We start from the raw sequence: 26531 nt of genomic DNA on the forward strand, positions 1-26531 counted from the left end.
GAAATATTAAGGAATATTTTAAAATTCCCTTTTCTCAATTGTTTGTGTAGATTTTAAGACTTGCCTTTTACTGTCTTGCCTCAAATTAGTAACTTGAATAACTCAGGCTCTTCCTAATCACTTGACCTTGGCTCTTCTTGTTTTATTTCTTCTCTCTCCACGTGGTTGGATCCTTCCCATCTCTGAGGGCTTACCTGCCTACTCAGTGAAGAACAAGTGCCCTTGTTTCTATCTCTGTGGCTGCCAGAGCACTTACCATAACAATTTTCAGTTTATTTGCTTGAATTTTGTGTCATCCACTAAGATGTAAGGTAATAAGGGCAGGAATTATGTCTGACTTGTTCATAGTTGAATCATCATAAAGGAAGGCACTTACGATTTTTGAATCAATGAATGATTAAAATGCTGATTCTGAATTCTAAAGGGCTTTCCCCTTGCTCCTGCCTTAGTTATCACCAGCTTTTCTCCAGCTAATTCCAAGCTCTTGTGATTTTCTGAACATTTTAGTCTTTTTACACCCCTGTGCTTTCTCTTATTTTCACTGCTTGAGATGTCCCATTCACATTACCTATTTAGGAAATTCTTTTATAAGCTCAAAACTTGACTTAATCATCACCCTGTCAAGAGAGTAGGCTTTAGGTGTTCCTTCTCCCACAATTGCTTTTCCAGCACTTACCACATATGACATGAAGCTGTTACATACCTATTTCCCTTGTGCACTATAGGTGCCTTGAAGTTAGGGAGTGTTACGTTCTGTTTGTGTTCCCATCAAATCCATATATTGTAATTCTAATTCCCAAAGTGATAGAATTAGGAAATAGGGCTTTAGAGGTCATTAGGTCATGAAAGTGGAGCAGTGATAGGTGAATCTGTATAAATATGCTCCGAGAGCTTACTCATCCCTTACCCTCTTTTTTCACCAGGTGAGGACACAGTGAGAAGTGTCATCTGTGAGCGTGAAGGCTGCTCCTCGACAGAAACCAAATCAGCTGGTGCTTTGATCTTGGACTTTCTTGCCCTCTAGAACAGTGAAAAAATTATGTTTTTTCTAAACCACCTATTTTATGGCCTTTTGATATAGCAACTCAAACATTAAAACAAGGATCATTCAATATTTGAGTTTATATTGTCAGCTCTAGTCAAGTACTTGGTATATGGAAGTAATGTGATAAATATTTGCTGAATGAATGAACAGCTGGATGAACAAAGGGGAGAAGGGCAGATGGAATATTAGACATAACCACCGGGATCTAGAAACATATCTAATCATCCAACTGACCTCTAACAAGTTATTTAGAATCTATAAGCACCAATATCTTCACTCGTTTGGGAAAAAATGATAGCAACTACCTCTGATCCTTGTAACATTTAAATGAAATAATATATGTTGCATTAGACAAGATTCTCAAGAGAAACAGAAACAGTAGAATTTAATTAATTAGGAGATTTTTGAGGAATTGGCTCATACAACTGAAGAGGCTTTGTGAGTCCAAAATTTGATAGGGTGGGTCAGCAGGCTGGAGACTTGGGAGAAAGTTATGGTTCAAATATGAAGTCAGTCCAATGAGGAATCAGAAAGAGCCAGTGCTTCTGATGGGGTCTGAAGGTGGGCGAATTCCTTCTTCCTTGAGGAATGACAGCATTTGTTCTAGTAAGGCGGTCAGCTGGTTGGATGAGGGCCACACACATTATAGAGGGCAGTTTCCTTTACTCAAAACTCTACTAATTTTTTTTTTTTTTTGTATCAGGTATTGAACTCGGGACCTTGTGCTTGCGAAGCAGAACCACTGAGCTAAATCCCTGGCCCCAAAACTCTACTAATTTAAATGTAAATCTCTAACCAAACTACTTTCAAAGAATCATCTAGACTAACACTTCACAGACTATCTGGGTACTGAGGTCCAGCTGAGTTTGTGATAAAACTCCCTCCCTACCACACAGATAGAACATTTTATAGCATCTTAGATATTAGTTATGAAATCCTCAGTAACCAGACTCTAGTCTGGTCCTGTGTCCCACTCAAGCAGCCATGGGTATGTGTGTGTTAGGGCTATGATTACCCTGGTCTTTTGCTGGGTAGAACAATGTGATTTTCATACTTCTTCTATTCTGAGTTTGTCTGCAGGCCATGCAGGCAAAATTGAGCTATGTTTTCTACAAACAATATGGATAAGAAAATCTTTTTAGTGCAAAGTAACAAGTAAACACAATAGAAAGAAAAGTGTACAAAGAAGAAACTAGTGCAAAATCAAGAATCATCATGGCCTTACTCAAGACCTTGGTCACTCTTAGTTTCCCCCAAGTAGTTCGAGGAAAGAGCTAAAACATCATGTCTACTCTTTCAGATAAAAGAATCCAAGAGCCATATTTTTTCTTTCATTTCTACAAAGAGAGTCTCTGCCTCCAGTCAGAGTCTTGGAGAAGACTCAGTCACATATAGGAGGTCATTCACAATATTTCATAACACAGATAACTCCAATGACAAACTCTCATTAGATCCAGGTAGGGAGAATACATTATGATGGGGTCCATGTAGCTCTGGAAAATTTCGTTTCCAGATAACTGGAAGTCTTTTCTAAGTGCTACCACTTCCAACAGTTCCTTCCATGCCAATAATGCAAAGGAAGGAAGTTCATATGAGTCATAAATATCACAGACTTCTTTAAGGAATAACATTAAGTGATGGATGTCTCTTAGAATAAGAATTGCAGCTTCAGACAAGTGGACATTTCTCACTTGTTTTTGCCCATTGACTGTTACAGAAAACCTGGCTTGCTTCCTGTGGAAGATGCATTTTGGCAGACTAGAGCTGAATTCAATAGAGAAAGATTATAAGAGGGACAAAAAATGAAACACTTGAAGAAATACACCTCCATGCCCCTCATTAGATATGAACTAATATTATATATGTATTTGAGTAGAATTCACTGTAGAACTAGCCAAAAACTAATCTATCTAAAAGTCTAAATCATTGACATGAGGTTGTATTTGCAAAGGAGGCAAAAAAAGACCATGTTTAAAATGCTTTATAGTTTTTTATTTGATATCATTCAATCATACAATTTTGTGGTAAATAGCATTTCCAGATCTTGAATTTGTCATAGAAATATGCCACAGGATTACTTTCTGATTTACTACCTCTAGACTCATATGAAAATATTCCATGATGAGATAAATGAATTTAATAGTGCTATTGATTATGAAAATAGAGAAACAGAAAATATTATTTATCAATATCAGAAAATATATATTTTTATTCCATTACTTTTGATATTAAACATAAACACTAAAATAGAAAAGTAGTCAAACTGGTTTTTCACATTGAATGTATTTTATCAATACTATAGTTTTCATTCTTGAATAATGAAGTACATGACTCAGCACTATATAATTTGGGCTTTGTTTGAACATTAATTACTATAATCATGAAGGTTACTATTAAAAGCAGAGAGCAGATCAGAGCACAGGAAGACTGGCATTAACCAGAGCTCCATCTTAACATCTTATTTCACTAGGAATATGGTTTAAATATTTAAAGAAGAATGTTGTGTGGTCCATTGGTGAGCAGTTTGGACAGCTATCTCAGGGATAAGTAGTAAATAGTATTTACTTCATAAATATTCTCATTTTTAGCATCCAGTACCAAAAAGAAGCCATTTTGGTGAAGGGGACCTTAATATAGTTCTACAAAACCTTTTTAAGCCTTTGTTTCCTGCCATACTAAATAATTATTTGATTTTTCTTCATTTGTATTTTACGGAGCTAATTACATTTTCTAGGAAACGGTATAAAAATTAAAGGTAATTTTTAATTATAAAATGTTTCCTTGGAAACACTATCTAGTATGCTAAGGTGTACTTTGTTCCAAAATACTTAATTTCACTTACAATGAAAAATTAAAGATGGAGCACTGCATAGAGCAATTTGGAAATTGTCACACTAATTGCCATGAAAAAGTTAATTTTTCACAATAGACAACTGGCGGTGAACATCCAATTAACTGCTACACAGTAATTTAACAGCCATCCTGAGAAAAGAATTATTTCATTTTATGACCAATAATTGGTCACTGGCACTACACATTTTTTATATTTAGAAATTATATATTTTTAATTCAGAAAGAACACAGTGATCACAATTTTAAAAGATCAGCATATGTAGGTGACATCAAAGTTCACAGCAACTGTCTTGCAAATCACCTTAACACACTGGTTTCACAGCTAAGGGTAAGCCTCTCTTTGGTTCATAAGGTGTTGTCCTGGAAACCATTTTGATGCAGTCGATAATAGGGCAGACACTGAGACAGAGAGTACAGCCTGTACACATGTCAGTAATGGTGGGCAGGTGGGTTTCTGGATCAAACTGGATAGCCTGTAAACAGAAATAAGGAGTATTAATGCTACTGCCCACCAAGGTCAAGAATGTCTCCATTTTAGCATCAACATTTTCCTCTACTGTAGTGGAACTGTACCCTGAGAAAACTAGTCTAGCACCTTAATGAAACTATAGCAACAGCTGAACCGGTGGGAAGAAAAAAAGAGAGAAACAAAATCCTTTTAAATTAAAAACACAATGTTTAAAATTCCTCAGAGGCATTTTCCTTCATTGTGTGTGGAAATGTTTCATAACACAGTAGCCCTCCTGTTTTCTTTGTTCTGCGCACAGCTCAGCTCTTGCCAGTCCTAGCAGCATAGGGTGTTCTCTAACCGAAGATGTTGGTGTGGTTTCACACATTCTCCTTTCTCTTCTCACACATTTTGAGGAAAACTGTTACTCTCAGATGGGGCAGTGAGCACATCTGATTGGATTTCAAATAATGTATGCAGTTTTTAGAAGAAAACAGTTGGCAAAAAGGAACTTCTTAAGTGGCACTTTGAGTTTTGAGTACTTTCCAGCCAATTTTAGCCATTGTGTCACCACGAAGAGGACAAAGCACTAAATGGAGGGACAGGACAGCTGGAGTCCAGTCCTAGTCCTGACACTCCTTAGCCTTGTGAACCAGGGCAAGGCCACCAGTTGTGAAACTGCGCAGGATTTTGGGAAATGTTTCCTTCCTTCTTTCCTTCCTTCCTTCCTTCCTTCCTTCCTTCCTTCCTTCCTTCCTTCCCTCCTTCCTTCCTTTCCTTCCTTCCTTTCTTCTCACCTGCCTTCCTGCTTCCCACATAAAGCAATCTAGAATAACCAATAAAGATAACCAGTGTGAAATGACAATTGAGATTTTTAAAAAATATATAACTTATAATGATTATGTATGTGTAAGAAGCATTTTAATAGCAGAAACAACACACAAATCCTCCATGGAAGATACAGACTTTTCTACCCAGAAAGGACTATGAGAGGGACAGGTGGGGGAGGCAGAGGGCACACAGCAAACTCATCCAGTCTCACTTGCAGAAAACACACCACACTCCCACTGAGACTGGGCACTAATTTGGAGTGTCTAGGTGGCAGCTGACAGAAATTAAGAGGTGCAATAAGTGTCTCAGCCCATTTTCTCCTTGAGGTCAAGTCTGAAAATGTTATATTTTCAAATAATTTGCTGACACGTGTTTTCCCATTTCATATTTGTGTTAAATCCAATTTAATATACACAGTCATCCCTCGGTACCCATTGGGGATTAACTGCAGGACCTCCTGTGGATCCATGAATGTTCAATTCCTTTATATCAAATAGCATAATATTTGCATTTAATTCATGCCTATCATTCCCAAATCATCTCTAGGTTACTTACAATAACTAATACAAAGAAAATGCTATGTGTAGTTGTTATACTGTATTTTTAGGGAATAACGACAAGAAAAATTCTGTTTGTGTTTAGTACAGATGGAATTTTTTTTCCTGAAGGTTTATGATCCAAGGATGATTGAATCTATGGATATGGAACTTGTGGACATGGAGAACTGAATGCATTTATTTTGTTGTTTAAAAAATTCTCAAACAAAGTTACATGTAATCATAATTCTTTTCTACTTTTATGGGCATAAAAGAGAAAATGGTCTTTCCAGAGTAAAGCAGAATGGGTTGCTTAATATACATTTTTGTTTTTTAAGAAAACAATCATATTTGAACAAGAAGTATATCTATAGCAAATTTTAAGATAATTTGTCCACAAGAATTGTTATATTTGTAAAACATTTTAGATTGCTGATTAGATAAGTAAAAATAATTTTCTTTTTCGCATATCTTTACTTTGTAAGTGGAAATTCAATGAAGTTATCGATAAAAATGAAAGCACTTATGCTTAGAAACATTATATTGCCATAGTAAAGAATTTGAACTGGAGAACAGATATAAAATGATCATAATTCTAATCAAGAAAGACTATCCAGGAAGCAAAAATAAAGATATAGACAGGATCAAACTCAAGAAAAGGAAGTCAGGTTGACTATTGTGGGAATGAAGTTTTGGTGAACTTCGCACTTGAGCCAATCAAGGGTCTACCATAGAGCTACACAGGCACCCTGACTAGGACTTCAGTTAGGGTAATTTCAGTAGGTTTTGAAAAACTGAACTCAAAAATTCGCAAGATAAATTTAGGTTATGTAATTGAGAGGCCTTGTGTCCAATTACATGTGGAGTGAGCATAGGATGGCTGTTAGGGGGCTTCCAAGATTCCAGATATCATAAAAAAAGAGTAATAGGTTGTACAAGGAATTAAAAACTTGGGGAACTTTATCCTTGTCATTTTTCATAGCTTATTTAAAGTGCACACATTGTGAAATATTTTTTAGGGACTTTTTGATATCTCTGGTGTCTGACGATATTGATCTGGAATATCTCCCTCCAACCTTTTGTCCACAAATTCTTACTCATCCTTAAAGGTAGATCTCCAGATTCATCCATTTAGATTTGCAGGAGTTAAATGTTGAGTACTAGGCTTCATAAATTCTTATTTTCCCTCAAAATTCAATTGATATATCATATTCTAATTGATAATTCAATGATGGCAATGGTTGTGTTGAGTTATATGTAAGTTAATCAATAAGACCTGGATATAGGAGTTACACTATTAGATAAAGCATTTTATAATCTTTGCCAAATTACTAAATCTTGGTTTTCTTGTATATAGAAAGGAATGTTAGTTACAAAACCATTTGAGAAGATTAAAGACATAATTTGTGTAAATATATTAGGATTTTTCTCTAGCATACACTTATTCCTTTATGTATTTTCCCCTATAATAGTCCCTCTATTCCAAACTTCTGCTTCTTATTTTTTGTTTCATTATTTTTGGACAATAATATACTGCATACATTTCTATGAAAATTCTCCATTTTAGAAATTACTGGCAAACTGATGAATTAGCTTTGGGAAACACGTTATGTAATTTGTTGGAGCAGCTTTATTATCTGTGACCAGAACTGTCAAACCCACTATTGGGATCAGTATTGTAATTTCCACTGTAAAACATGGGACACATTGCAAAATACGTCACTTGTAAAATAAAAATATAAAAGCGATTATCCATTCATCAGGATAATGGTTTTTGGTGTGATTTTTTCATGAAAAGTTGATAGGTCATGAAGGACAAAAATATGATAAGGAAAGCACCATCCAGGACATCCTTGTCTACAACAGAAACAAATGCAGTGTCTCTGGTGACAGATATAAAGAAAGAGGGCTGGAGCCAAGGAATATGGCAGAAAACTAGATGTGATTCATTACATGAAGGACTGTGATATAAAAAAGAAAAGCTTATGGAATATGTTGCAAAATTGTTTTCAATGTCACTTATCATGATGCTTATTAAGTATTTCTATTTAATTGACTCCATGTTATGAATATAAATCTGCAGCACCCTTCTTCATGTCTTTGTATTTTATAGGACATGCCAAGCTTTTGTAGGCTATTGTTGATACTTAGAAAAATATGTCTGAGATCATGGAGAAACTCACATCTAGATTTGGGATGTGAAGATCACTGGAAGAAAATGTATACTATCTTAACCACTATTCAAGATAAAGCAGCAATAACATTCATATTTAATTAATTAATCTTTTGAAAACAGTTTTAGGACATTAGCTTGTTCGTAAGAATTATTGTCACTAAAATGTAATTACAAAAGTTTTATATTAATTTTATGATTTTTCTGTTATAGTCATTTTCATTGTCATATAAAGACTTTAACATGGTATTCTAAAATTATAGTTCTGTGTAAATTAAAAAAAAATTATACTTCGAAGACTTGTAAACAAATTTTAAAATTAACTGAAGATTTGTACTTTTTAGGTTTTTTTTCTTTTAAGGCCAAAACGTCAAAGGAGGACTTTCCTAATCTTTTCTAATGCATAATTATGATTTTTTTTCATTAAAATGAACCTCATTGCCTAGGTTGTGCTAAAGCTAATCCCAAGGTGGGAGCTCTAAATTCTAAGACTTGAAGTATAGTATTAAAACCTCAACACATCATAGTTGTAAGATTTCACTTTTTAAAGATGAGATGCTTTGTTATTTAGGTAGAAAGCTCCATAAAGCTTTTATAATTTCTTGAAAAGATCTTATTTTTAGTTTTATACTTTTACATTTTTAATAAAATAACATTGTTCTATAGTTTTAACAGTTTTTAGCAGTTTAAAGTAAATTTGAAAATTTGAAAATTTGTTTTCTCTAAACTCCATATCTTAAAAAATCATTTTTACTTTCACAGCAAATCAGTTCCTTGAGGCAAAATTTATATTTAATGTCAATATTATAAGTTCCTTCTAAATTTATTTCAAAAATTCAACCAGTTCAAGGTCATAGCTGTGTCGACTCTAGGAAAACAGCAGTCTAATGAAGTAAATGTATAATGAAATAAATGAAGAAGCAAAAATCCAAGAGAAGTCCATATGACACATTTTGAAGAGGACGGCCCGCCCTGAAGGAGTGGAATCACTCCTTTCTGTTTTTTGCCCAATGCCAGAATCTTAGCTGAGGAGTGAGGATCTGGACTATAACTTACTTCATGTGGCAAAAATACATCTCATTGGCTTTTCCAGCTATGAAGGCATTCCTGGGATACAATTCACAACCAGTTGGTAGGAAAGTGCTTTTTATTTTTTACTGTAGTAAAAGCCTGATTAATATAAAATGAAAGAGAATTCTCTAATCAAGTACTTTCAGAGTAATGGCAATAAATGGTAGTTCTCTTTTCCCTAGGTACTAAACATAATACTTTCCTAATACTCATAATTTTGTGTGAATATCTCTTTTCCCTGAGGCTTCTTCCTCCAATTTTATGAGTAATGAAATGATAGTAAAATAATACTATGGACCTAATAGTGGCACAAATAGTGTAAGTTATGGCTTTCCTAAAAAAAAAAAAATCTGTGCTATAAAGGTGAAAGAGGAGAAAAATGTACTTCTGAGAAGAAACAATACTTGTCACATCTGGTTTGAATCACACACTTAGCAACAGAAGATGCCTTCTGCCCCCAAAATCAGAAGAAAGCTGTTTCAAAGCATCTTAATTCCAGAAGATCTTTACCTGGTAGCCAGAGTCATTGCAGGTCATGTAGCATTTACCACAGTTGATACACATTTCTTCATCAATTGTAGCCACAACTTGCTCCATGGTGCTCAAATCACCAAATGCTCCAAGGTACTGCAGTGATTTTCCAATTACATCCTAATAGGCAGGCATTGAATTATTCCCAGTGGTTATTTTAAAATATTTCCATGTGGTAATTTGTTTCTATGAGTATTATTGTGAAATACAATGAGTGTTTAAACTAAAGAAAATTTATTACATTAAAAGGTAAATTATCCGAAGTTCCCTTTAAAATACACCTGCTTGCTGTCATGGTTACCTCAATGTCCTCAGTTGATTCAAAATATTTATCTTTCACAGTCATTTTGACTTTGAGCAGAGCCAGAAGTTGTACAGTGCCAGATCTGATGGATGAAGTGGATGAGGACACACAATGTTTTTACCAGCCTGCCTTTCCATTGGATAGCTCCTGAAGCAGGATTCACCATATTTTTTATCATACCTCATAAAGACACTTATGAAAAAGGAGTACCGGAACTGCTTCAGAGAGTGGCAAGAATGATGGGATAAGTGTGTTTAAAGTGTGTGTGGGGGGTATTTTGACAGGGATTAATGGCAATGCATCTTTCACTGTAATAATTTTTTTAAAAATTTAAACATTCATCATAAATTTTCATCACTCCTTGTATATAATGTTGCATTATGTTAACAAAAGAGACTCTGGGTATTATAATTTCATAGATAAACTCTCTATAATAATCATCGCCTAAGTATTTCTGAAATACAGGCAATATGTGTGCTTAGAAATATAAGACATAATTAATTGCTTTTGAGAGGATTTTTACCTAATAACTTAAAATGGAGTTTTCATGGACAGAAAGAAATACATAATACTCCTTTCAGTTGCAGCAGCTTACTTTTTCTTACTTTTAAACTTTGAAGTTTCCAAAAGGAAGCTAAAATGACAAAAGTTTATGCACTCCTATTAAGCTGCTAGGGATAAGTGGACTAATGATATGAATATTATGAATTTATATCAATGTATTTGGATTCTAAATTTTCATTCAGAAAGGTGCTTTGATATTACACTCACCTATCTTGTCTTGAAGAATATATTTCAATATTTGAAAATTCTAATTTATGTTAATGAATTGATTGATCTGATAGTTAAATCAGATAGATGCTCTTTTACTTTTAAAGAACTGGAATTTTCTTCCTTCACCACTGACGATCTTTCAGGCAGTTACACATCCCTTTGCTCTCCATATCAATTGGAAGTAAGCTGAATATGTGAAGCACAGAGGGTGTTTCATCAACAATATGAAACATTTTGTTTCGTGACACATTTTGTGAAGAATGTAACAATGTTTGTCAAATTTGTATGTTGTCGAGATTCTCTGCTTTTGTTTTTAACTTTTGAAATGAGAATCTTTTGTTTGAATTCAAGGTCCATGTTCCTTCCAAGAGGTATGACTCTCACTTAAAGCCATCTTCCTATATTCTCTTTGGTATTCTATTTTCTGCATTTCTTTTTATGACCTTGGTTACTCTTATTTACTTTTTTTCCTACTTGAGCTCTACATGACAATATCCTCCTTACCATGAGCTTTCAAACTGAGACACAGTTTACATTATTTATACCGGAGATAGAAAACTTCCAGCACTCTCTCCCCTACTTTCTTTTCCACGTGTCGAAGTTATAATTTCAGCTATTTGTAGGTGGGCACTTGATGTCCAAATGAGTTTCTGCATTCTGAGTTGCTCTCAGAAGCTCAAGGTTTACATTTATCAGCTGCAGGATGACTATTGTCACCGGAAATTGGTACTGTAAACTTCACCACTCACCGAACTCACCAAGAACACAAAGCTGGATTTTTTTTTTATATTTCTTCAGTTTTTTTTATTAGAATTAAGATTTTTCCTATCATGGAGACTTAAAATTTCAGAGTTATGTTTCACTGCAATTTCTCTCTGCTCCAATGTCTCAGGGGTTTTGGGGGGGGGTGGTTGGTACCGGGGATCGAACTCGGGTCCTTGCGCTTGAGAGGCAGGCAGCGGAACCACTGAGCTAAATCCCCGGCCCTTTGCTCCAATATCTCATCTGTTGTCACATTTTCTGAGTTCTGGACCTGCAATATCTTCTGAATTCTTTTTGTATGTCTACCACCATCTTCAAATTTTGTTCATTAACTTTCACCATTTTTAACACAGTTGTAAGATCGTGCTTGAGTAAATTTCATTCTCACATGCTTTTGTTTCCCACTCCAGCTTGAAGAATGGTCCCATTTTAATCGAGGTTATAACTTTCTCAGTGCTCTACTGAAAATTTGTGGAATTAAATACAGACTTACCATGTTGACATTTTAGGTTTCCTACCAAGACGTCCTTTATTTATCTTATTTTTTACTTCCAAACACTATGCACTTCAGTTACTGCTGGATAGATACACTTTTCCACTGATTCATCTGAAGGTGACCTGACCCAATTTTATTCTAAATCCTCTCTATAAAATACCCTTTCTTCCCACCTCCACTTTGAAAAATCTTATATATCTTTCAAAAATATATCAAATGTCACCACTTCATGATGATTTTCTCAATCCTTCCTTCTCCTTTTCTAACTAAATGTTAAGACGTGAGATCTTCCTCTCCCCCCCCACACACACCTCTTTCTTTCCTGATAGCCTATGATATTTTAGCTATTATGTGGAAGAAATGATTGATAACAGATACTTCTGAAATGTTTACTATATTCTAGGCCAGTGCCATAATTTTCCTCCTGAAATCTTATTCATTTTATGGATGATGAGGTGACTACCCTATAAGATATAAAATTAGGTAAGTGATGAAGCAGGGGTTCAAACCAATGCTGCTTGATTTAAAAACCATGATCAGAAGAACTCTGCTATGCTGACTCATTCATTATTCTCTATTTAAAATATTTTGTTTCCTATTATAGATATCATCTACATCTAGTTCCTTGTGTTGTGATTTTTTAGTAGTCTCACCTTTGTATCATGTAGTGTTTTCTTGTTCCTGTAGGTCACTGAAACATATGGGCATTCAAATATTGGTTGAAATAAATACATCTCTTATATAGCTATGTATTAAACATAATAGTAGGGATATAGATAGGGTAGTAACTGTTTTACTGAACATTTTACATATAGAGGCTAGTCAAGGAATCTGGATATGTTTAATATTTTCTTATAATATTTTAAAATATCAAATGAATGAAGCAAATATATGGTTATGAAAGACTATGTATGACAGAAAATAATTTTTCAATCTAGTAAATACATAATTCAAAACGGTTGTTTTACTGAATCAGATTGTGATGACTGAAATAAACAATAAATATTAAAAGTGACTAATTAGAACCCTCCCTAGATAGACATAAAACTTATAGAGCTTTTGCAAAAGAACATATATGCCTCAGAGATTTTATTGTAAGAAATAATTCCATGTTCTGCATTTAACACATCATTGTTTAACGTGAAACCACATTTTATTCTTTTTAAGAAAAGGTCTTTGGAGCCTTTAGAAGTTATTAGCATATGGCATTAAAAATTCATTCCCCATTCACCATAATTCTTTAGGATAACTTTTTTTTAATCTGGAGAGGATAAAAGAATAACAAATATTTTAAATCAGTTTGGGAAAGACTACCAATGATAATAAGTTATCATTATATGTAATTGAAAATGTGGACATTTGTTTAAAACCCAAAGCCTGCAGGTATACTGCCAGCTTAGAATAACCCTGAGTACATGTCCTAGAATTTGAAGTTTGCTGAAAGATGCATATAATCAGTAAAGCACATATGGCCATCTAGTCCCTGTTGGATAAGCATTTGTAGAGATTAGAGATCATACAGTCATTATTCCACACAGGATTTGGATATACAAAGGTTGAGCAATCTGCTTTAGCCATCCCTGATTACTGGAAATGTTTATGTGTGGAAGTATGTACAGAGAATGTGATGTCAAATCCTTTAAATTAGCAATGACGCATTTTTTTTTTTCCCCTGGTACCAGGGATCGAGCTTAGGACCTTGTGCTTACAAGGCAGGCATGGTGCCACTGAGCTAAATCGCTGGCCCACACATTTGATTTTAATGTAAGTGTTGATAGAGGTAGAGTTACAGAGGACTATAGAATTGCGGAATAATATCTTTATCAATTATTTGTTTAGGATGATCAAAAGCTTTTTAATAAAGATATATCAGACACTATTTCTGTTTGATATAAAGTTTAGGACCAAACAATGAAGAACTAGAGGGACTTGACCCCATCTCTGATATTTCATACCTCTTTCATTATGATTAATATAAATTTATTAATTTTTGACCTATTTTTTAAATACATGGTTGAAGTATTTTCAAATTGCAGTTGTTATCTGGTACGTTAACTGTTCTTTCTAGCTTTAAGTCTTCATATTTGATTAGCATAGTTTTTCCAATTCCTGGAAGTAGATGTCCTCCAAAGGCCAGGACCAAGTACAGCGTGCTGTGGGCCATCAATAAGACTTCTCACCTAAGGGATTCACTATTTAAATTATTTGGGTGTAGCTGTTTAATCACTTAGCTATTTCCGTATCTGTACCATTATCAGTGTCACATTTTCTTATCTTTTTACTCCATATTCGCTCCTTGCCTAATAAACCCATCAAAATAGGAAATGAGATAATTTGGTTCACTCTCACTGCATTTATGCTGATTCTTAATGCTTCCTTTATTAATGCTTCCAAGTCAAAAGTTTAATGATCTTTGTAGAATTCCTCAGGGGTTAGGTCTCAATCTTTTTGGTCTATTTCTATTTTTTCTCTAATATCATTATAAAATTCTTCCACATTCACCTTTAAAAAAAAAAGAACCTAGAGCCATATTTATTTCTCAGAAATGTGGTGTAATAATCTCATACACAAGTGCTTTCAAAATATAAGATGCTCTTATTCTTCAAGTATTGCATAATGCTTTCCTCTGTAGGAGGGAGGGAGGGAGCTGTACACTTAGAAAGGGGGCTATTGAGCTTGGATTGAGTGTATCTCTGGTGAGGACTCAGTTAATTATGCTGAGATGGGAGGGAAGGGATAAATTATGAATCAGAAAATGAAGTAGTAGATTGGTCAGAAAGGGTCAGAGAAACAAGTAAATCAAGAGACAGGACAGAAGCAAGTAAATGTGGTGAGAGAGAGAAAGATGCAAGGGCAAATCTAGTGTGCGACAGACGGGTGGAGACCGTGGGGCCCGTTGATTCATTGCAGTCCTGTGCAATGATCATGGCACTCTTTCTGTGTGGGGTAGGCTCAGGCTTTGAAGGACACTTTGGCTTTAAATGATTTAATCAAGCTGACTGTGGTTTTATTACCTCTTTCCCTATCTTAGGCTCTGACTTTGGGATATATTTTCCATTCCCTTTTCAGTTCTAAGAACTGTAAGAAGATGCTAGGAAACATAACAGGAATGGAACAGTTCTTCTAATTATAATTTAACAATATGCCATCTGCTCTAAGTAATGGGTGTATTTTTCCTTTTTATTTTAATAGACAAAATTACACTTCAATTTTTCCTAATATTTTCTCTAAGCACAAAAGACTTGAAATTTTAGTACTTCTAACCCATCCTTAAATCTTGATGCCATTTTTTTATGTTCTACCTTTTCTCACAGGACTACTGAACACTGAGTTATCTGAATGCTTAACCTTTTCTTACTCTTGCAAAACTTAGTGATTATATCATCAAATTTCTATTTGACATCTTTTCTTTCTTTGTGATCTACAACTTAAGAGTTACTGACTATGGGATTATAGCTATTATTTCCTCTGAACTTCCTAAAATTTGATGTATTAAGGGTGAAACGTGTTTACCTAAGCTCAGACTTCCTTTCTTTGGCCTAATATAAGTTAACATGAGATGGTCATTTCATTCAAGATTCTTTTAGCTATCATTTTGCATAGGTTTTTCTTTTTTTTCCTTTCTATAAAATATGGAGCCAGAATAATCAAATACATGAATTCTCCGTTTCTGTCTGTCCTTTTGTCTCTGCCTCCCTTATTTTGAGATTAAATTTCCAACAAGGCAATTGAATAAGTTTTCAGATGTTTTGCCTTTAGTGGAGTGGGATTTTCATCTGAACTCTATAAAGGATCACATCACTACTCTATCTTCTGCATCCATACTAACCATCTGGTTACAAAGTCTCTGATGTAGTCCTAGGATAACACTTCTGTTTTCTTTCATTTCACTTTTCTACAGCTGCTTCCTTTGTATCCACCTTCAGATTTGTGGATTTCCAGGCCAGTGTACAACTTTTCCACCTGCTGCTCCTCCTCCAGCCCTTCTATCAGGCTTGCATATTCTAACCAATGCATACCTTTCCTTTGTAATGTTCCAGTCAGGAGTCACATGGCAACAAATCTCCATAAGACTTAAGAGATTATTTTGACCAAATTCTGTTCAGTTTTAAAGTTAGTTTGATAATTTTTCATCTGTTATTTGTTGGTGTATAGACAACTGAGAATATTAGTGCTGCCTCCAGCCCATTTCTCTGGTATCATCCTGAAAATTGCTGGGCAAGTCTTGTACTATTTTTCTTTCTGTGCCATCCCCTTTATGCTCTTTTGTATCTAATATGGTCTTACAGTTTTATCTGAGTACTTTTCTCTTTCCTTTCACAATTCAATTGAAATAATAAAACACTCGATCAGGCTGACAGGTCTCCTGCCAACACTGTCTTGCCAGTCTTATGAGATGCAGTCCATCTCTTACTACAAGCAGCAGGAGCCAGAAATGAAAACATCACTAGTACCCCTAAACCATTCATTTTCCTACCCAGAAATTCAAAGATGTTAGAGATACATTCCTGGCTTCATAAAGAGAATGAGAATTTATTCTCATATATATCAACAGAAGTGGGAAACATTCATGGGACTTTATAAGTCTTGGCAGACTCTCAAGTCTCTGCTATATGCTGTCTGGCAATAAAGCATGTTTCTCCTTTGGCTGGGCCAAATGTGCACACTGTCATGTCAGTTGTCCTTAGCAAGGAGACAAAAGGACCTCTTAGGGGAGGCACTGCCTGATTTCTTTTCTCTAGTATGAGTGAACCTATGGAATATGTCAGAGGTTCCTTCAGAAGGTTCTGGCTCATATTTATATCCATTGCAAGGGGTAGGTCTCTTTTCCTTCTTTAATCTCAATCTGTTCCTTCAGCCTTCCAGCACTGGTTTTGACTACGATTTCCTTCCTCAGCATCCTTTTCTGATTCTGTTTCCTCCACAGAATCAGCAGCTCCATACACATGGTAAATGCTCTGTCCTTATAAAATGGAAATCAAGATGTGGAGTTGACAAAGAGGAAATCACCTGAGTGTCAGGCTGTCTGCAGGGCTGCAGATCATTAGCTGGGTAAGACTCATGGCCTCTGATGTCAGTTTTCAGCTCCCATGGGTCAGGCAAAAGCAGAATAGTACATTACTTAGCAAAAACTTTTGGTTCTCAAGGACCTTCTAATCACTGTGTAACACTGGGAAACATCTCTCTTGATACTCTAGTTGAAACTACTGATTTAATCAGCCTGCCCCTGTGTTCTGTTGAATCATGTTGCTAAGATTGATCAAGAAAACTGAGTTCTAGTCCTCATTATTACTTTTCAGTTCTATCCTTTCTGTGAATTCTTGTTAAACAAAAGAAGGAATTGATCCCTTTGACAGCACTATGTGCTTGGTTCAGGGATTGTGTATGGAGTCAGGTCCCATGGATGCATGCTACTATGTTTGAACATTATACTTTGCAAATAGGCTGAGGTGCTTCACACATCACCTCCTCTCACTTTTTGTTTTGTTTTCCTGGGAAAGACAGCAGAGGAAAGTGCTTAAGAGCTCAGATTCTAGAATTAGATTTTGGAATCAACTCTTGGCTTTGGTACCTTTCTACCGTGTGATCTTGGGTAAGTTATTTAACCTCTCTGTCAATTTCTTAATCACTAGAACAGGAATAATAGAAGTATCTTGTGTCTCATAGGGTTATTGTGAGGCTTAAATGAGCTCATTTACAAGCACATAGCAGGGCTTGAAACCTCATAAGAACTCAATAAATATTAGCTTTTATTATTAATTCTCTGCTTAATTAACACTAATTTATTAAACTCCATTTTAAATATCACCATCTCTGTGAAGCTTTCCACAATTACTAGAGGCAGAGCTAATCCCTTTTACTCCTCTGTTTTCCCACAGCATTTTGTACATATTTGATTGAACTGTAAATAATTTTTAACATGTGTCTTTCTCCCTTGCTAGACTATAAGCTCCATAAGGATAGATATTTGCTCTTTTCAAAATTCATGTTGTATTCCTAGTTTCTAGCACAATTCTTGTGTTGCAATGAGTGCATAATAAATATACATTAGTGGGACATCGCCACTGAGATCACAAAAACTCCAGAGCCTTGGGCCATGCCCTGTACATTTTTGACATTTCTCACTATCCTTAGCACACTGCTGGTCACATAGCAAACACTCAGTAAATACTTGCTGATTGACTGACCCTACTTCTAAAGCAAGAGACCATTAAATCATATCTGAGGCATTTCGAAGGAGAAAACAGCAAAAGATGTGATTTATTGAGCATGGCTTGCTTAAAAATAATATTGTCACATTCATAAACAGGGAGGATGGGGGTAGATTAGAGACTTGAATGCATGACTGAAAACCCTGTTCAGACAAGAGGGGCTTAGTTAACTTCGTGGAGGCTGGGGCTCTTCATATAGCAGATGGGGAATAATATATTGTGGGAGCTGAGAGGATAAACAAAGCAGTGTCATGGAGTTTAAACTATTGAACAGAGGAATCTATAAAGAGGCTATCAAAGAGGAGGGAAGAAACAAGTTAAAATAAACAGATGGGTGGACAGAGAAAATATTAAGCACAGAAACAGATAACCCTGGGCCTCCAGGAAACAGGGGAGGAAAAGAATGGTGTGTCAAGAACAGAAGAAACACTGTAGAGAAAACACAGAAAAAATAATGAAGCAGCAGAGGGAGATTCACAGCGTGCCTGGGTGTGTGCTTGGAAGAAACAATAAAAGGACAAGGAACAAGATCTCATGCTCACGCAGAAAGAGAGTGAGTGCTGAAGGCATCATGGCTGTTAATTTCAATGGGGATCAAACAACCACATAGCTACGTCATCCAGATGGGGTCTGAAAAAATGCATGGGGCAGGGGACTTGTATAAAAATGACAATAACCATGGCTCCTTTCATTTGAATAGAGCTGTGCTGTACACAACACTTTCACACACATGCTTTCCTTTAAAACAATGAGGTTGAAGCCTTCCGACATTATCTCGTATTTATTCTCCCTCCTGCCAAGTTCACCCCAGATTGTTGCAACAGCCTTCTAACTGGTCTCCCTGCTTCTGTCCTTGCTCATCTTGGACATTCAATCAACACTGCAGCCAGAAGGATCTTTTGCAAAAATAAGTCATATCATATCATTCTGCTTTTCTAAAAGCCCTAATGGTTGGTTTCTTACAAAGGATTTTCACATTTCAGGGTCTTTGTACTTTCTTTTCCTTCTGAATGGACCATTCTTCCCCCAGATATTTATATCATTCATTCCCTCACTTTCTCACATGTTTACTCAACTGCCATTTAATGAGACAAGTGTTTCTGACCAACTTCCATAGGGATTTCTAGTCTCTGAATCCTGCTATGCTTTTTCCATAACACGCATCATCATCTGGTATATTCTGTATCTCTTGTTTATTTGTTGTTGTCTGTTTCTCTCTACTAACATGCAGCTCCATGAGAATGAGGGTTTTGCTCATTACTAGACTGCCAGTGCCTGGAACACAGTTGTAATGCATTAGTGCATAATGGATGGGTGAAGAGATGTGTTTATGATGAGCAGACTATTATTGCCAGCAGGCACTGCATATAAGAGACCAAACAAAACAATATACAACTGGTGTTGTCTGGCCCTGTGAACCAGGTCCTCATGAGAGAGTCATGGCAAAGACTTCTTCCTTGTTTTGGTTTCTTCCAAGCCATCATTTTCTTCCAGTTATTCTCCTATTTCTGTACTTCTTCTCATTTGCTTCCCCAGAACTCTTTATTCTCCCATAAAATATGAAGTAAGCAAGAAATAAGATACATGTGAATCTTTCATTTTGTGCCTGGCACACAGTAGGCAATTATAATGTCAGTTCTTTTTCCTTTATATCCACCAGCACCTGCCCATATTAATTATAATATACTCATGTCCCAAATTTTTATCTATCACCCAAAAACCCATCAAACTCAAAGACACAAAAACAAAATCCTGATGGTTTATATTTTTCTTTATCTTAAAGGAGCCATAAAAAAATCTAATCATCTTGGTTTTCTTATTATTTACTCTACACTATCTCTTATCCTTCAATATAATGAGAATTGCTAAATCTTGAAGTAACAATAAAACTTTATGAATTCATCTATGTTTCCACCACCATGGCCACTCACTAAGTGCAGGACCATGTTATGGCTCATCTGAAATATTTCTTGCTCCCTTTAAATTACAAATCCCTGAAAAGTTTTTACAGGTTTCTTTGAATCTCACCTCTATAGGAAGACTTTCCTTAGTTTCTTTAACCTTAACTAGGTCTCTCTATGAAAGAGATACCATACATCCTGTATTCTTTCTATATAGCTCATATCACAAATATAATTTATATTTACTGAAGTTCTTTGTTTAATATTTGTCTCCATATAATTTGTGAGGGCAGAAACTGTGACTTTTGTATTTATTGTTCATCTGATGCTCAGTTTCTAGAACATTGCTGTCGTATGGTAGTTATGTAATAAAAGAATTTTTGAAAAATAAATCGGCTGCTTCAAAACCTCCACATTACTTGGCCTCCAGAGCTTTATGTATTCTTCCTCATCCTTGAGTTCGTTTTAATGGATAAAATGGAAATAGTCATTTAACTTGTCCTTTAATGTGCTCAGTCTAAACATTATAATTAATAGTAGTAATTATTTAGGATACATTTGGTGCAGACACCATACTGAAAACACTTCTCACATCATCTAATTTGTAACCCTGGGAGGCAGATTACTTTTATTATCTCATTTCACAGATTAGGTAAACTGACACAAGTTCACATAGCTCCTAAATGGCAGTGCCACTGTGTGAACAAAGGCAATGTGGGAGAGTAGTCTCATGCTTAATTTAGGAAATTCTTCTACCATAAATGCAATCTACTAATATCTTACAAACTTTGCTTTGTATGTCAATGAAGAAAATAGTTTCTTAAGACTACTTTTTATGGTAATTTGTTAAAAATATGAGTGTTGAGATGGGCATAGTGGTGCATGCCTATAATCCTAGTACTTGGGAAGCTAAGGCAGGAGGACTGTCATGCATTCAAGGCCATTCTGGACTACACAGTGAGTTTAAGGCCATCGTGAACTACATAGTGAGTGAGACCTTGTCTCAGAACAAACAAATGAAAATAAGTATTTAATAAATAAGTGACACTGGTAAATCAAAATTCAGTTTCCTGAGATATCCCTCTTTGCTATGGCTTGAGTGTGGTCCTCAAAAGTTCATGTATTAGGAACATAACTCCCCAATTTAAATGTTAATGGTGTTTGGAAGTGGGCCCTTTGAGAGGTAATTGGATTACATTAGGTCATGGATCAGAGTAGGTCCATGATGTCATTAGTGTCTTCATGAGAAGAGGAAGAGAGACCTGAGCTACGTGTTCACTGTCTAGCCATGTCATGCTTCCTGTCACTTTATGATACAGTAAGAAGTTCCTCACCAGATGCCAAGCAGATGCTGGCTTCATAATTTTAAACTTCTTATCCTACAGAACCATGAATCAAATAAACATTTTTTCTTTATAAATTACCCAGTTTCAGGTTTTTTATTATAGCGATAGAAGAAAGACTAAAATACTCTACTTATCCAAGATGGTTTAGTGCATAGTCTGAATTCCATCTCTTCTGCTGAGAATATAACTTCTTTAATCATTCTCTTTCTGGCAATTTCAGCTATTGTCTCCTGCAAGCCTAGGTTATCACCATATAAACAAAATACTCTTCCCATCTTCTCCATTTCCTTTTCTTACAATTTCCTTTGGTCTTTCTCAAGTTGAGATAAAGTACTGCACATATTTGCTGTTGCTTCCTTATCTTCTATTCTATCTTCAATTTTTACCTCCCAGATTCTACTTTTCATTATTTTGCTGAAAAACTAAAATAAGGGTTTTACCTAAACACCATAGTTACAATGGAAAAATTTTACAAAATGGTTAAAACAGCCAGATCTGGATTTTAGGAGGAATATTTCATAGTAATTGGAGGAAAGATCAGACAATAATGATAAAAGGCAGTAGAAGATGAGTTAACAAAAAGTTTTAGAAGTGCAAAAAATGTATAAGAAACTTCACTAAGATCTCAGTAATAAAAAGCAGCAGAAGAAAGAGATGTAAGAGTTAAAAAGCATTAGACATTAGTGACTGACTTATGCATAGAATGAGGACTAGGATAGATTCCAACCGAACTGCAGGTCTTTGACATAGGTAAAAGGATGCGTAGGGAGCTGTTTACTGAGACAGGAGACTCAAGAGAAAGAGCAGATTTGGAAGGACTTTGAAAGAGTTTAGTTCTAAGTAAAATAGCCTGTGGGTGTCTTGTTCAGGCTATTCAGGTTAGAGGGTTTAAAACAATGTATGGCACAAGGTAAAGCACAGAACAGAATTTTGAGATGAATAGTTGAGTTATCATACAGTGAAACATTAGATGAATCATAGAAAAGATGTTATAAAAAGAAGGTAGAAAGGAGATGAATACAGACATCCCATCCTCCTCTGTCCTCCAACTTGCACTCCTCTTCTGTCATACAAGGCCATCTGCTGCCTCCTGAACTCATATTCTCATCCTCAAGGTCCACCTTCCCCTCTCTTTTTCATCTGGTTAATTTGAAGAAAAAAATAGGGTATATATCATGTGTCAAAGCAAAGAATCAGTACTACAGGAAAGAAACATTTTTGTCTTTATCAAAGCATTAAAGTAGTAGATGAGGTCTTGATTTGCAGCACTATAATGGATTTATAAACTCTAGATTTCATTGGAAGATTTTATTCATAAAGTTTTTACTTAACTGTTTCTTATTGAACAAAGAATTGTGAATGGCATAAAATTTTTATAGGAATCAACCATCCTTATTAGAACTCTGTTTAAATATTTTAAATAAAAAACCTTTGCCTAATCCATTTCTCATTCACCCTTGAAAGTTTAAGTAAGCAACTTCTGAGGAACTGAAAATGTAAACGTAATGTAAGCAATGCAATTTATGATATGTTTTATCAATGAATTATAATTTGAGAGATGAAAAGAGTCATTTTAAAAGTCCTGAAGTGATACTGTCAAAATGGCCATATTACTACGAGAAAATGTAAAAATGGAAAGAAAGTCTTTGTAAATAGGCAGGGGTGGAGGGGTTGAAGGGAGGGCAGGGGAACGGGGAAAAATTAAGAACCAAGATGGATTATGTAAAGGTGCACATCTTCAATGATGAATGTAACTGTATTGTGTACCTAAAATGTACCAATAAAATTAATAAAAAAGAAAACTTCCTTCAAAAATAAAACAAAATAAAAATGTCCATATTACTAACAATAATATATAGATTTAATGCAACTCCACTAAAAATAGCTTCAATATACTTCACAAAACTAGAAAAAAACACTTCTAAAATTTAAAACCAAGGCAGGAAGAATTAATATCCTAGACTTCAAGTTATATTACAAAGCCACAGTGGTAAAAACAGAATGGGAATTTACTTCTCAGAGGACTAATATCTAGAATACATAAAGAACTAAAAAAAAAATTAGGTCCCCAAAATAAAAGATGAAATCAAAAATTGGGCAGTTGAAGTTAAATGAGTAGACACTTTTCAAAAATAAATATGTATATGAAAAAAATAAGTACACAAAAAGTAAATACATGAAAAAATGTTCAGCATCTTTGATCATTAGAGAAACGCAAATCAAAACATCACCGAGATTCCATCTTCTCCAGAATTAAATAAATAAATATCCTGGAGATATTATCTATTTATGGAAAAACTAAAGTTAACACTATAGTTGATATGAACAATACATTTTAGATTAATCATATAGTTGTATATATATTAAAATCCTAGAAGAAGTAGATGGTGTGAATACTCAATATTATTGTTCAAAACACTAAACTAAACAAATATAAGGATAAGAATAAATGAGATTTTTTTCCAGAAAAGATTGTATAAACACTTCTGTGCATGTGCATATGCTAAATTACTATGATAAAATTATGAGACAGTTGGCAATCTTAGAAATGCAATATACTTGACAGAGTTATATTATTTTAAAAATATATAAAAAGTATAAAATTCTATGACAAAGATAAGTACTCCAACAGAAAAGTGGTCAAAGGAAATAAGCAACAACTCACAAAAGAAGAAATTGTCAAAAAATAAAAAGCATGCTGAGCTTACCAGTGTTCAGACATTCAAAATTTATGAAGAACATAAAATGTTTTTTTCAGTTTTACAGTAGCAAAAATTAAAAATACATCTGTTAATGGACTATCCCTTACATTTTTAACAAGAATGTAAAATTATTTTGCAATATGCTATAAAATTACATTATAAAAAGCCTTAAATGTTACTAGTTGTAATTTTTTTGAGAAAACAATCAGAAGCCTCCACAAAGATTTTTGTATAATAATAATATTTTATATAAAATTTTGGAAACAATAAGTTCAACAGTAAGTTCATTTTTAAATAAATAATAAATTCATCTTACAAAACAGTATAATATCATTAAATAATGTAAAAAGAAAATCAACACTTTTTGATTGTTTTAAGATATTACATGTAAGTAGAGAAAAAGGTCTATAATTTATAAATCTAAATTTTAATAATAGTTAAGTCTAGTTGGTAGGATTATGGTTAATTTTTACATTAATCTTTATGTTTAAAATATTAGAACAAAACAAAGAAATGAAACTATAGAAGACTGAGAAGGAACATGGGGGAGAAAGAGAGAGAGAGGGAGAGGGAAAGAGAATTTCTTGTCTAATGATCTCTTTTCACAAGTCTCTTATTAGATATCCACTTTAAATCACATGATTATTTGTATAATTATGATGAAACTCCTTTGCCTCAATTCTCTTGAAACAATCTTCATATTATTTCACATGGAAGATCTCATCTTCCATGATCATCTTTAAGTCTATTTCATAAGCTTTCTAAAAGGTTCCAAACTTCACTAATTATTCCCTCTTGTGAGTCAACCCCTTTGAATATCCTTAGCCACGAATTCTCAATGTCATGTCCATCCCTCATCCTGCCACTTGTTTGCTAAATAACTTGAGCAAATTATTCAATCCTTCATTCTTCAATTGCTTCATCTGTAAAATGGGGGTAAAGTACTTATCTTAAGTTTTGTCAGGATTAAACATAACATATACAGGGTTTGTGGGCTTATAGTTGCTACATGCTTTTGTAGCTATTTCCAGATGAAAAAAATTCTCTTCCTGTCTGGAAAATCATCTTGGAATATCAGTGAAAATGTATCTGACTAGGAGACAACTACTCTAATTAAAAGATGCAACCACATAACTCACTATTGATAACAACATCATGATCTAGACATCAGGGATCATCAGAAACCAAGATGACCCATGGATATGTCTGGGAGCAAACATAGTTTTTCCTTACTTTCTGACTTCCTCTAAAATATATGGCATCCTCCTTTCTACACAGTGGCTTGTAGAAAGCAATTTGAAGTAGGCAATCACTTGTCAATGGCGCTACTTCATTTGCCTTCATTTTCCAAAATGATAATTGCACTTATAAAGGCAAAAATGCTCCACTCCCACTGTAGGGGGCCACTATTACTGGCTGGCATTGAGCTTTCTGACAGGGTACATCATTGTCCCAGAAATATCAACAGGTGGAATTTCTGGGAAGAAGGCCAAGGTCTTGAAAAGTCTGATGGACATGGAGAAAATCTACTGGAGCAGTCTCTTAATACGTTGGCACTGACATGGTCTTAGGTGCTGGTGGTATCTACAGTGTCTCAAGGCTTAAGTAACATGTGACATCAGGAATACTTTGTATTGGATAACCTCTAAGGTGAGGCAATTTAGGAAAGGAATATAATCCTGTAGTGTTTATTTGTGTGTGTTTTAAGGTACTGGTGATTGAACCCAGAAAGCCCTAAGCTACACCCCTATCCTTTATTCCTTTATTTTGAGATAGGTTCTTGCTAAATCTTCCAGACTGGCTTCAAACTACCATCCTCCTGCCTCAGTCTCCCAGGTAGTTGGAATTACAAGTATGTACCACTGCACCCAGTTTAAATCTGTACTATTTGCAATAAGACTATTTCTTCTTGATATTAAAATCACCTTCACGTTTCTAGGCAAATATTGTTCTCTTAAGCTACCTTCCCAGCCCTCCTTCACTTTCTTTGATTTAAATCAATTACAGGTAATTACAGGTTTTTTCTTGTTCTGCTTTTGTTTTACTTTTAGGTTATCAATATATTCATTAAAGGATTAGAGGTTTAGAAAAGCTCAATGTTGTTTTATTATCAGTACTTCTGTTATTTCAAATATAAATGCTTCATTTAAAATGTCTATGTATTAAGAAAAGATTCCTATAGATGGAGATTCTTCTTCACTTAGTTTTTTTGTTTGTTTGGTTTTTGGTTTTTGGTTTTCTGAGACAGGGTCTCACTAGATAGTTCAGGCTGGCCTCAAACTCACTATGTAGCCCATGCTGGGCTCAAACTCATGGCAAACCTCCTGCCTCAGTCCTGAGTGCTGACATTACAGGCATGTGCCACCAGGTCCGGCTAACTTCATTTAGTTAAGAATGACAAGGCTCAGAGAATTCCTACATAATTCCAAATCACACAGCACTCACAGCTATACATGGTAGAGTCAGGAGAAGGCTTGTGAAAGCCTGTCAGGATATGGACTTCTCTTTCCCATCTCTGTTCAGCAAGGGACTATTTGGAATTATTT

The 26531-nt window shown here is 34.9% G+C and overlaps 1 protein-coding gene across 7 annotated transcripts in view; it reads right to left on the minus strand.

Annotated features, from left to right (window-relative positions):
• Positions 1-3015: 3015 nt before the first annotated feature.
• Positions 3016-26531, minus strand: part of Dpyd (dihydropyrimidine dehydrogenase) — a 901729-nt gene continuing 878213 nt past the window's right edge. For 5 of the 7 annotated variants that reach the window (XM_087212682.1, XM_087212680.1, XM_087212677.1 and 2 more), the window contains 2 exons: positions 9468-9608; positions 3016-4371 (listed from right to left, as the gene is read on the minus strand). In XM_087212682.1, coding sequence (XP_087068808.1) covers positions 4201-4371; positions 9468-9608 — 312 coding nt within the window. In that variant the 3' untranslated portion in view covers positions 3016-4200. The remainder of the gene's footprint in view (positions 4372-9467; positions 9609-26531) is intronic. The other 2 variants (XM_087212683.1, XM_087212681.1) reach the window with 1 other exon arrangement.

Source organism: Heterocephalus glaber, unplaced genomic scaffold (assembly GCF_053883595.1).
Source record: "Heterocephalus glaber isolate CG9 unplaced genomic scaffold, H.glaber_assembly_v1.0 deba00001442, whole genome shotgun sequence".
In the NCBI taxonomy this organism is placed as follows: domain Eukaryota; kingdom Metazoa; phylum Chordata; class Mammalia; order Rodentia; family Bathyergidae; genus Heterocephalus; species Heterocephalus glaber.